General features: G+C 45.0%; 1 protein-coding gene across 3 annotated transcripts in view; it reads left to right on the top strand.

Moving 5' to 3' along the window:
* The window catches only part of LOC144901803 (receptor tyrosine-protein kinase erbB-4-like), a 152,630-nt gene that overhangs the window by 127,325 nt on the left and 13,116 nt on the right, over positions 1 to 12,189 (top strand). For 2 of the 3 annotated variants that reach the window (XM_078796928.1, XM_078796926.1), the window contains exons 18-20: positions 4,483 to 4,605; positions 4,712 to 4,810; positions 7,016 to 7,201. In XM_078796928.1, the coding sequence (XP_078653054.1) occupies positions 4,483 to 4,605; positions 4,712 to 4,810; positions 7,016 to 7,201 (408 nt within the window). The remainder of the gene's footprint in view (positions 1 to 4,482; positions 4,606 to 4,711; positions 4,811 to 7,015; positions 7,202 to 12,189) is intronic. The other variant, XM_078796927.1, reaches the window with a different exon arrangement.

The raw sequence follows: 12,189 nt of genomic DNA, 5'->3' as shown, positions 1-12,189 counted from the left end.
GGCAGCTGTCAGGCCGCAGGCAGGAAGCAGTGTAGGGCGGTGCTGGGCACTTTCTGCCTCCTCCCAGTTGCGCACATCCATCTTAATCAGTTTGTGACAGCCTCTGTACAATACCGGCAGGCTGACAGACAGGTAAAGATGAATGTTAGAAAAGTCCTGACTTTTAAGTGGATGTAGCGTGTAATAGCAGAGTGGGTCATGTGATTGGTCTGATCTGGAAGGTCAGTCCAGTTCACTTCAACCCGAAGGTGTTTGATGGGCTTCCATGCCAAACTCCTCCAACCGTGCCTTGCTTTGTGCACTGGGGTGCAGTCTTGCTCCTGTGCTGAAGCATTGTACAAAAACTATTTGGTTTCAGGGGCTTCTTCAAACAGCACTATAGACATGTTTCAAATATACATCATCAATGGATGCTCCTTTCAAGGTGAAGATAGGAGAAAGGCTGAGTTAAAAGAAGAATGACTCGCAGGGGAGAAAGAAAAAAATAGGTTCACGGATCAAAACTGAGCAAAAAAAAAAAAACAGATGAGATAGCACAGAAAGACAGGGAATGCAAAACAAAGACACGGAATAAGTGTGCTTTGCAACTCAACAGCCTTCGCATGCTTGATATTGAAATGGCGGCTGCGTCTTTAGATCCCATTTTGACAGCGTGTACCGGGGGCATCTTTTTTCCTGATCGTCACAAGGGGTGATGAGCTTCCCTCCACCAAATACAGACACGGTAGGACGTCACTGAGCCTATAGCCTTCATCCACACTCTTGATCTCTCTTCTCAGGGTCTTTTTTATGGTTTGAATTGAGGATCGAAGCCCGATGCACAGTTTCATCAGCCTTAAAAAGCGCCTCGGAAAAGCGACTGTGAGAGCGACAGTCTGTTTGACAGAGTCGTGCGTGTCCGGAAGCTTGAATAAGCGGAGGAACAAATTCAAGGAAAGAAGGCGGTTGAGTTGTTTATTTCGATTTCCAGGAACAAAATGTTCTCTTGTTGAATGAACTGCAGTGGGACCCCCAAATTTGATCACAATCCGTTCTGTGACACCAGTCAAGCTGTTCTATAGCAAATATCCCCATGCTTTAATTAACAGTTTAACTGTCCTTTAAGCCTAAAACGTTGAGGTGAACCAAAGAATCAAATATACTCCTGATCAAAAGTTGAAACATTTTTTCTGGATCTTAAGGAGGTTCTTAGTAGAGCTCCAAAATGCAAAAAAGAGACAAGAAAATGGAGTAAGCAATTTATTGTTAGCAAGCATGAAAGTGACCAAAAGTTTAAGACCGTAGCTCTAAAAGCTAATAGAAATAAAATATTCAAAAAAAGAGTCAATAATGAGTACCCACACCATTCTTGTTCACCACCTCAGAAGTGGGATGCTTGGATGCTTGGATGCTTGATGCCGGTGTTTCTAGGAGGCTCGTGGGAATGTTGGTCCCTTCACGGAGGGCATCCACTGTCTGGAGCAGATGTTCTGTAAGCTTCCCTTCCATCCATCCCCAAATGTTGTCAGCTGGTTTTAGATCAGGGGAACACACAGAATGGTCCAAAAGAGTGAGGCTATTTCTCTGGAAGGAGATCTTTGTCGGGTAGGAATTGTGGAACTGTCACACAGACAAGGGCCTTCAGTCATGAGGGATGTCCCTCATGATCTTTGTTGCAAGAGGTGATATATCCAGGTGTTACACAAAATCCACCTGTGCATGATGACAATGACTAAAGCCAGTTTGCATTGCTTGATTGGGAATCAAACTCACCTATTTCTCTCCCAAAGAACATTTGTTTTTCTGTGCTCATTCATGTCAGAAACTTATTAATTCTGCAAGCGTATGAGATGCCGCTTATTTGTCAAGCAAAGCAAAGCGTCTCCTCTTCAATGCGGCAGCGGCGAAGCTCATTTGGCAAAAGGCACGGTTTTATTAGCCGGCAAATAAAGTGCGCGAGCTCAGAAGAGCTGGAGAGAGTCTCATCCTCGGCCATGGGTGTGCATTCTATTTACAGCTCAATCCTCTTGCTCTCTGGTTGGCTCTCCTTGTGGCTTCCGTCCAGCCGCGTCCTAATGAAACAAAACAACTACGGCCTGTCGTCATTTGTTCTGATTACAGCTCCATCACAGTGTCAACACTGCGTTGCTTCCCTCCAGCATTTCTCCATTCCTCTCGCATTTGCCCTGAGTGATCAAACATGTGGATGCTAATCATGCTCTTTCTCCAAATACCAGACTGATATGATGGATGGAAACCAGCCTGAACATACCTTCTCCCATTTCAATTGCACATTTTGGAGCGGTAACAGCTTGCACTCTTCTGAGAAAACCTTCAAATTCAAATGCAATCTGTTCCGGGATGCTGATTGACCTCAGATTTGTTTTGATTTACAATAAGTTTTTGCATAGGAAGTATGGAAATTAAATGAATCCATTCCAAGGTGAAAGGGAATTAATACTTTCTTAACTGTGCAGGCAAAGTTTTAAGCAACATTTAAACATCCTTGACAGGTCTGCCTGTGTAAAAAGATGCTAACTACTGTTTGGTCGGGTGACCGCACGACAAGACCCGACTTCACGGTCCTGTTCATATCCTATCCTAAAACTATCCTGGGTTTCATTGTCTGTCATCGGGCCATTAAATTCGGTCGAGACCGACAGCCGCCCCACAGAGCCTGGCTTCTATTCGAGGTTTCTTCTCCAGAGGGAGATTTTCCTGGCCTTTGTCGCAAATCATTTGCTCGTGTGGGGTTTCAGTTGGTTTTATTTTTTTCATTTATGCGTCATTGTGATTTGTTGCTATATAAATAAATTGCATACAAATAAATCAATTAGGACACTGCTGCATGGGACATAATCTCTAAGAGGCTGCCGTGTGGGCGCTTTCTGTAAGTAGGGTTGACACATAGCCAAAGAAAACAGCTCCTTTAATTGGTGTTGTAAAAGAGCTAAAGAAAAAGCTAATTAATGAATCCTCTGACGCTTCCAGGTCGAAATCTGGTATCATTGTGGATGTCACAACGATGTTACAATAGGATTGTTATGTAAAGGTCAGCCAGTTAACACAGGTTGCGGGGGAATGGTTTTAGGGAGGCACATTACACATAGTGAGTCGGTCCAGTGTGTGTAATGACATTTGTACCTGCTGCTGAGGTTTACAATACAGTTCAAGCGAGCGAGTATACAGCTCTAACTGTCCACTCTTTAAAGTTAAGTTTGGAACAGGCCTGCAAGAGTTTTTTTCAGTTAATTCGCAACCCTTTGAATTGGCAGAGAGGTCTTGCCCTGGAACAGATTTATTTCTTCATAAAAGAAAAGGAAGGGCCTTTCCCTGACTTATTTCCGCAAAGTATGACGCATATAATTGTCTACAATGTCCCGGTAAAAGATGAATGAAGAATTAAAGCCAAGCTGTTTTTTATTTCATTGATGAGGTAGGTGTGTCCCGACTCAGCCCACTAACCTACTTCCTGCAGCGGCGTCCCACTAAGTCTCTGCTTTAGTGCCGAAAGCCATGACACAACAAATCACGGCGGGCTGCAGACGTCGTCACTCATTGTGTGCAGTGGGCGGGCAGCGCGGTCACAGCTCTTATTGTGGTGATGGTTTTATGTCAGGTGGAGTGAGTGCTTGAGCGGCTGACCGGCTGATGTATGGTCTCATTATATTGTTTGATGGCCGTGGTTGAGGGGCGTGATTATGCCGCTGATAAACCGCAGCACGCTAGGGCTCCGATAGGCTCATTAAGGCGTGCATCGATCAGACACATTGACTACTTGTGCTCGGTGATGTGTGTTTTGTGCTTCAATATGAGCTTCCATTTGGCTGCACGCTGAATGTTGATGCGACTTTGCCGATATTTGTAGGTACGATTGTTCTATTTGCTGTCTGGTTGAATTTCTATCTGGATCTCTCGGTGAGACACTGCCTTTTTACGTTTCGAGGCTGTGGCTTTGTGGGTGGCCAACGGATGGGATGCGGCTTGGTGTCAGCTGTGACTGGATGCCAGGCGGTTTCGAGGGTGCTCGTCATAAGCCTTGGCACAAAATGGTTTTGTATGTGCACAGCTGGTGAGCAACGAGTCTTTGTCTGCTGTGATAGCAGCTGACACCAAACTGCTTTGCTCAGGGTGGGCATGCTGCAGCTCACATTGGCAATGTTGACACCCCAGAATTATTTGTATTCCAGAGAAATGCGTACATGCTTTGCAAAACCATTGGTATCAGGAAGGGGCAGGCATAGATTTTGGATGTTTTTTATTCATGTTTGCCACAAATCGTCCTTCATGTTCACCGCTCAAGATTTGCAAGACGTATTATTGCTAATGGGACATGCTGAACGCTTCCAGCAGGTCTTAAGATGTGTTGTTTTGCATTCAGAGCACGAGAGGAACTGTTTTTGACTGGAAGCAAAGAACGTCCAACCAGCCTGTTGCACGTGGGGTGCAGTGTTGCTGCAAGATGAATAGTTACAACATTACACCGTGTGTGTGTTATGGCAGCTGGTGGAGCCCCTGACCCCCAGTGGGACAGCCCCCAACCAGGCTCAGCTGCGCATCCTGAAGGAGACCGAGTTGAAGAGGGTCAAGATTCTCGGCTCAGGGGCTTTTGGAACCGTCTACAAGGTAACTTAAAACCACAGCAGTTGATTTGTGTTCTTGCAAGCACTTCCATTGAAATGTTTATTGAGACCAAGAGTCACACATTTATAGTAATTGCTTCATTTTCTAGGGCATCTGGGTCCCAGAAGGTGAGACGGTGAAGATCCCCGTGGCTATTAAAATCCTAAACGAGGCCACAGGTCCCAAAGCCAATGTGGAGTTCATGGACGTGAGTATTCCTGTCGCCTGCCACTTTGTTGGATTGCACACACGGCTGTAATTTTTTATGAAAGTAGCATCTCAGGGATAAAAATGAACTGCCAGGCCTCGATGAGACTATTAAAAACACCACTTGTTTATGATATGTGGCTTCTCTGGTGTCCAGCCAGGCTCGGGAAGTTTTTGTTTTTATCACCTCTTCCCACCTCTCCTTCCCTCTCTTTTACCAATTTTTCTCTTCACACTCTCTTGATTTCCCTGCTCCCATTTCAGAGTCTCTTCACCTCCTGCCTCTCCTCTCTTTTATCCTTCCTCTCTCCTTTTCCTCCATGTTTCTCCCAGCGGGATTCTCCGTCCATCCAGAGCCAATATGCTCGCTCTGTCGGCTTGTTAAACAGCAATCTAAAGGCAGGCTCACGCCTCGCCACTGGGAAGCCAGTCACTGGTGTGCCAGCTCCAAGCACACACACACACATACTTGACAACAACAAAACGCTCCCCAGACGGTGGTGGCAGAGGTAGCATGATTTGCTTGCGTGGGCATATATGCGAATATGACCAGGTTGATTATTTGATATGAAATGTAAAAGTCTAATAGACTTATTCAATACACTTGTTATGATACACTTATTCAATGTCTTTGGATACTGAAATATCGAGGGGAAGTGTGTGCGTGTGTGTGTAGGTGTGTGTGCGTGGGTGTGTAGGCAAGTGAGTCAGATGGGGATAGAGGGTCAGCTGGCAGAAATGGAGGTCAATGTTCAGGAAGATGGGAGAGAAAGTAAAACACACATCAGCAATCACATGGCGCCCATTCACACACACATATACTGTACATACAGTATGCTCGGGACTACAAGTCACTCCGGAATATGAACTGCATCACTTAAAAAATGTGCCATCAATGGGGAAAGTCACATCTACTGGCTGTTTTGATGGAGCTATTATCAGAGCGAAGCCAGAGGGAGGAGCCAAAGTTCTCACCAAGAAGAAGATTAAAACAAAAGCTACACAAGCTGGGATTAGTCTTTGTGATGTATATGGCTACAATGAAACCTTACCTGTTTAATAAATGTTCTCCAAGAAGACACGTTTCACATGTGACATGACGCCTGGTTGCATCTTAGGGTGTATAGGTATGAAACAGCTGCATTTTAACACCAAAACATGTTTGTATTCACACATGAATTCAAATATACAGAAAATCATACCTATGTATGTACGTATGTATGTATGTAGTCACTGGCAGATGCAGCAGTTACAATCTCCAAGCTCGACACGATCAGTGTGTAATTAAACTAATTTGCTAAATGTTTCATTTCAAGGAAACACACCCAGACCAGCCAAATTCTGAGAAAAAGTGCACCTTAATGGTATTTAGGAATGGGCCGGTGAGATTCCGAAGATATGATATCATCTCTCCACAGTTTTGTAGCTACAGCTCTAATGTTTTTTGAAATGTGGTGTGAAAAGTTTGCCCCCTTCCTGATTGTTATTTTTTTGCATGCAAAAAATACGTGCCCGAGAAGGGGGCAAACACTTTTTCACCATATGTACACGGTAGTTGTAGGTAGTTTATACTGTAGCACCACATTTCTGTCTTCTTTCACCTCCCTCGTAATTTTTCATCTGAAGTGTGTTCGTACTTGGAGGTCCAAATGGTGTTTTGATGGAGATGAGATAATGGCACCACTCTTAAATCACTCTGGCCAGAAGCCCCCCTGTGTTTTCCAATGAATCTCCTGGCTCCGCCAGCTCCTCTATTTATAGCGACACTTCATCTGCGTATGCGCCACACTCAGGTGAAAGGTGTGCATGGCCTACATTTAATTGTGCCACAGCAACATTTAGGATCCTCTGTGTGAAATATAGATGAAAACGTCCATAACTGTGCAGCTTTGAAGAGGTTCTCTGCTGTCTTTTCTGAACTGTGAGAATACTCCGTGGACACATTCTGCATGCAAATACAGTCGGTAACCCGCTAAGTCTTGATTTATGCATCCAGCTCCACCTCCAGTTGGATCACATTGCGCGAGTGTTCATGTTTAATTGATACACATAGCGAGGGAAAAAATAAGCTGATGCTTGTTGATAAATGTACTGTGACTCGAACAAATTATCAGGTAAAAGTACAACCTGTGAGTGGAATCTGAACACCGCTCTATATTCCATACGTTGCTCCAGTACTCTTAGTCCCTCTTTGTCTTTCACCCAGGAGGCTCTGATCATGGCCAGCATGGAGCACCCTCACCTGGTACGCCTGCTGGGTGTGTGCTTGAGCCCTACCATCCAGCTGGTCACGCAATTGATGCCACACGGCTGCCTCCTCGACTACGTGCACGAGCATAAGGACAACATCGGGTCGCAGCTGCTGCTCAACTGGTGCGTCCAAATTGCCAAGGTAGGTGAGCATGGAGAGAGGCCGCTCTTCCTGTCGTATGTCTTTGTAGCTTCTCAGTCGTTCAAGTCATGTAATCTGTAAACAGCTGAATGGAGGCCACTGGACTCTTCTTGTTGGTTATGGATGTTTCACTAGAAATCCAAAAGGATGTTTATATGTCCTTGGACCTTCAAGGTACTCGGAGCATTCTGACACAGCATCAGTAGCAACTGGGGGTTCAGTATGTTGATGTCCCATCATTTGTATGAAATTACACTGCAGTCATCATCCCGAATCCACACAGCAAACAGCTCAGTCAGCTCAGTTTTATTGTTTCAAAGCACGACAAGCAAAACTGAGTATAATCGTTTTATTTTGGACCACCGAAGACTTATGATGGGGTTGCGGGATACTGGCTCATTCTCAGCGTTGAAAGAGATTGATTTTGCTATCATTGTTGGATTTCACATGTTGGTTCTGCCGATGAGGTCCGTGTGGGAGGGCTTGACCCTTCATTCCCTCATGACAAATGAATCTAAGTGCCTGAATAGCAAGTTACTTAACTGGGTATTTAGTGCTGTAATTGGATTCGATTGCGGCAACTGTGATGGGGGATAGTAAGATACTGAGAGCCGAGGGCTCCATCATGACTCACTTTGTTCCCCTGCGGGTGGCTTGTACGTGAAGCTGGCCTCCTCTTCCTGACTGAATGGATGAAAAGTGACTTTTTATTGAGCAAATTAGCTAAATGACAGTTAATGTAATGTACAATCAATGTGGCTCCTTTTCACCTTGGGAAGCCATTGCAGCGTGAACACATAAACTATCTGTCACCAGAACTTTTTGACTGATATTTTAGCGAAGCAATATCCTCTTAAGGGTCGGACATCTGGAGCCTATCACAGCTAACTTTGGGCAAAAGTCAGACTGCAGCAGTCAATCACATTGCAGATATCAATCCCAACTCTATTAATTGCACTTCACCACGTCATTTGCAAGATGCAAGCTGACCTAAAATGTTAACCTTTCCATAAACTGTTATTTTAATACTTTCCCTCAGCTGCAACCACTCCCCCCACAGCCTCCACCATGACAACTGCAAAAATACAAGCCGTATGTGGGCTCTGACCCTGGCAGGTGACCGCTGTGCCGCAAATAGATTGTCCACAGCCCGTCGCCAGGCACTGACTCTGTATCACTGAGTGTTTTGGGCATTGAGATAATGGCTGCCATTAATCTACAGCCACACTCAGGGCTGCCACACACACACACACACACACACTGTGACTGACGCTTGCATCAACGCAGAGCTGGCCCTACCCAGTGTGGCGCTCTAGGTGAGATTTTGTATGGCACCCTCCTTCATCACCGATTTACATATACGTACTAAATATAAGAGTTCATGGCACACAATTTTTTATAAAAAAAATAAATAAATAAAGCAATAGGAGGGCAGCACGGCAGTGTAGTGGTTAGTCACAGCTAGGAGACCAGGGTTCAATTTCTGTGTGGAGTTTGCATGTTCTCCCCGTGCACGCATGGGTTTTCTCCGGGTACTCCGGTTTCCTCCCACATTCCAAAAACATGCTAGGTTGATTGGCGACTCCAAATTGTCCATAGGTATGAATGTGAGTGTGAATGGTTGTTTGTCTATATGTGCCCTGTGATTGGCTGGCGACCAGTCCAGGGTGTACCCCGCCTCTCGCCCGAAGACAGCTGGGATAGGCTCCAGCACCCCCGCGACCCTCGTGAGGAAAAAGCAGTAGAAAATGAATGAATGAATGAAAGCAATAGGACTTATTCAAAGACGCCGCGATGATATGTAGAAGGAGAGACGGGGCTAGTTGTCACTCAGGTAAGTTGTCACTTTGCAATTATCTTGTCCATCAGAAGGTGCAACTAAAACGTGGAATAGTAGTTTCCTTCCTTTACACGGTCACGTGTCATGTCCTGTCTGGAATGAGAGTAGCACACTGTGAAGTGAGTGAATAAATATGAATTTGAATAAATGGGCACTATTTTAAGACTTAATTGTAATAATGAAAATATTTATTTTTTCTGGAAGCCATGGCACCCTTTGCCTTGGCCTCTATAGCCTAAAAGGCCAGCCGGCTGTGCAGCAACACACGTGTCACAGCTGAGTCTCTGTCAGTCCTTGCTGTAAATGCATCTCTTTTACAGGTGAAGCCAAGTATTGCATTCAGTGAAGTTTGCCGTTTAAAGTTGCACTGCACACCCTCAAGCATGTGTGTGTGTGTGTCTATGTGATTTCTCAATACAGTACATAAAAGTGAACCAGCAATCACTCATTTGCTGATCCTCTTGTCTGCTTAGTGTTTCTCCCTCCGCTTTTGGAATATTAATGGAATAATTAGGTTTGCAATGTATTTTAATGAACAAATCAATCACTGAATTAAATATGGCATTGGGGCTGAATGGGTTGAGGGGCTAAGGGACTCTTTTAATTTGGCTCCCCTCTCGCGTTTCAGCGCTCTGTCTTCCTCCCACAGCCTCTCCTCAGGCCTCACAGATCATGAAAGTAGACACGAATGTGCGGTGCTGATGTGGGGGATACGTACTGACCGACGTCACTGAGGCCTTGCAAGGGCAGCACTTCCAGTGGCGAACTGACATGTGCGCAACATGCCCTGCTGGAATGCCCCCCCCCCCCCCCCCCCCACCCCACCCCCCAAGCTCCCATCTTGTCAAGCTGAGCTGTCACACTCTGCATGGCGTTTTGATGATTGACAGGGCTAATGATGCTGCCAAATATTGACCTTCTCTGAGGCAATTCTGATGCAGTACTGCATTGTGGTGAAATATTAATGGGACTGCATAAGCGATGGTGTGACAATTTAGATTTACTGTACTTGTATTCCGCTGTGGTAAAGCAAGGAAAAACATTTTTTGCCTGCAAAATCAGCAGGGAAGGCATCATTTTGATCTACATTATGCACTCTCATGTAGGCCAGCAAAGCCTAAAGACTATCCCAAGCACTGACCTACATTGGCAATTTAAATTGTAATGTTTGTTGCATGAAATTGTTTTCAGTAATTCCAGCCTATTATCTTAACTTCAGTGAGTGGTATTGTTCAGATGTTTCTTAAAAAGTAAACTTTGGGGTAGATTGGAGTGATCCAACACTTGATTGGCGTAGAAACATTTGAGGTTTTATAGATGAAAGGTTGACTCTTGCAGCAATACGGGACAAAGTGTGTTTCTTGTCTACTCCGTATGGGAGTTGGCACCCTTACGTGACACCGCATACATGCACATTCATGTCAGGGATTGGCATTTTGTTGTCGCACAGCAATTGGTTCTTGTGATCGGCTGGTCCTAATCGGCAGCTGATTGATGGGAGCATCTCTACTGTTGAGTGTTGATGCTTTCATCATCTTGTTACATACTGTACATGCATTCAGAGCCGCTCCAGATGATGTTGTTGTGTAGTTGGAGTTGTCTGACGCTTGTTACAGCCACCGGTGATTACAGAAATGTAACTCGGGCATATTAAGGATGGGTGGCCTGGGATGGGTGCTTTAGTAGTAATGGTATTCATCCGCACTGTTCAAAATGCCTCTCTCTGTCTCTCTCTCTCGCTCTCACTCTCTCTCTCTTTTTTTCTTTTTTTCTTTCTGCAATGCCAAACCTTGATATATTACATGTTTCGATGTTATTGACAGGTTATATCATTGTAGCAGGATAGTGATGGGTGAATGATATAGCCCCGACTAATGATGTGGTGTATGTGTGTGATTTTCATTCTGTAACAACTCCACTGAAACCCCCCTCCCTCAATTGCTCCGATGCTCTCCTATGGCCTTTTGCACCCCTGTACAGCTTCTCTTTAACCTAACATGGACACTTCTTCGCCTTATTATCTCTTGGCAGGAAATGCTGTGGCAGGACGTCATACAGTATTTCCCCCATGACTGATGTTTCAACCAAGGAAAGCGTGAGGGGTACCTCCGAAGCCAAACACAGTCTGTTCCGGGACGCTGCTCAACCTCATTTATACCAATTTAGAACAATTATTTCATCAAAATCAATTAAAATAGAAATAATGTCTTCCATCTGTTACATTATAAGACCTCTCCTAATGAAATGTTAATGCCAGTTGCAGCAATGACATTTCAGGATCATTTTAACATTCTCAAGGGTCATACGAGCGTTATAATAACATAACATAACATCATCCAATGCAGGTCATTGTGTTGTCAGGGTGTTGAATCGATCATAACGAGACTGTTCAGGTTGACTTCCAAGATGTTTTGCCTCATACCTTTTTGAAAGGACACAGAGTCACCGTGAGTTGTTGCACTATTAACTTGTTCTGCAACTTGTTGTGTATGTAGATTCACACATTGTAAACAAATGTTTGGTGACTATTACACTGTACCTTTTCATTTCTTTGACAATGTTTTAGCTAGTTAATTAATAAGTGGATTAGATTTTTTTTGTACCCATGGGCCCTACACAAATGGGCCCCAGGCTACATTGTAGATTGGGCCCTACACGAATACGCCCTACACAAATGGCCCCTACACGAATGGGCCCCAGGCTACATTGTACATTGGGCCCTACACGAATCGCCCTACACGCATGGGCCCTTCACGAATGGGCCCCAGGCGACATTGTACATTTGGCCCTACACAAATGGGCCCTACACGAATGCGCCATACACAAATGGCCCCTACAAGAATGGGCCTTACAAGAATGGGACCTACACGAATGCGGCCTACACGAATGGGCCCCAGGCTACATTGTACATTTGGCCCTACACAAATGGGCCCTACACGAATGCGCCATACACAAATGGGCCCTACACGAATGCGCCATACACAAATGGGCCCTACACGAATGCGTCATACACAAATGGGCCCTACACGAATGCGCCCTACACAAATGGCCCCTACAAGAATGGGCCCTACACGAATGGGCCTTACACGAATGCAGCCTACACGAATGGGCCCAACACGATCACCAAATCAATATGAACGATACCCAA

Source organism: Doryrhamphus excisus, linkage group LG15, assembly GCF_037039965.1.
Source record: "Doryrhamphus excisus strain RoL-2023G ecotype Guam linkage group LG15, RoL_Dexc_Guam_v1.1, whole genome shotgun sequence".
NCBI classification, from domain to species: domain Eukaryota; kingdom Metazoa; phylum Chordata; class Actinopteri; order Syngnathiformes; family Syngnathidae; genus Doryrhamphus; species Doryrhamphus excisus.
This window is presented reverse-complemented; position numbering and strand designations above follow the sequence as displayed.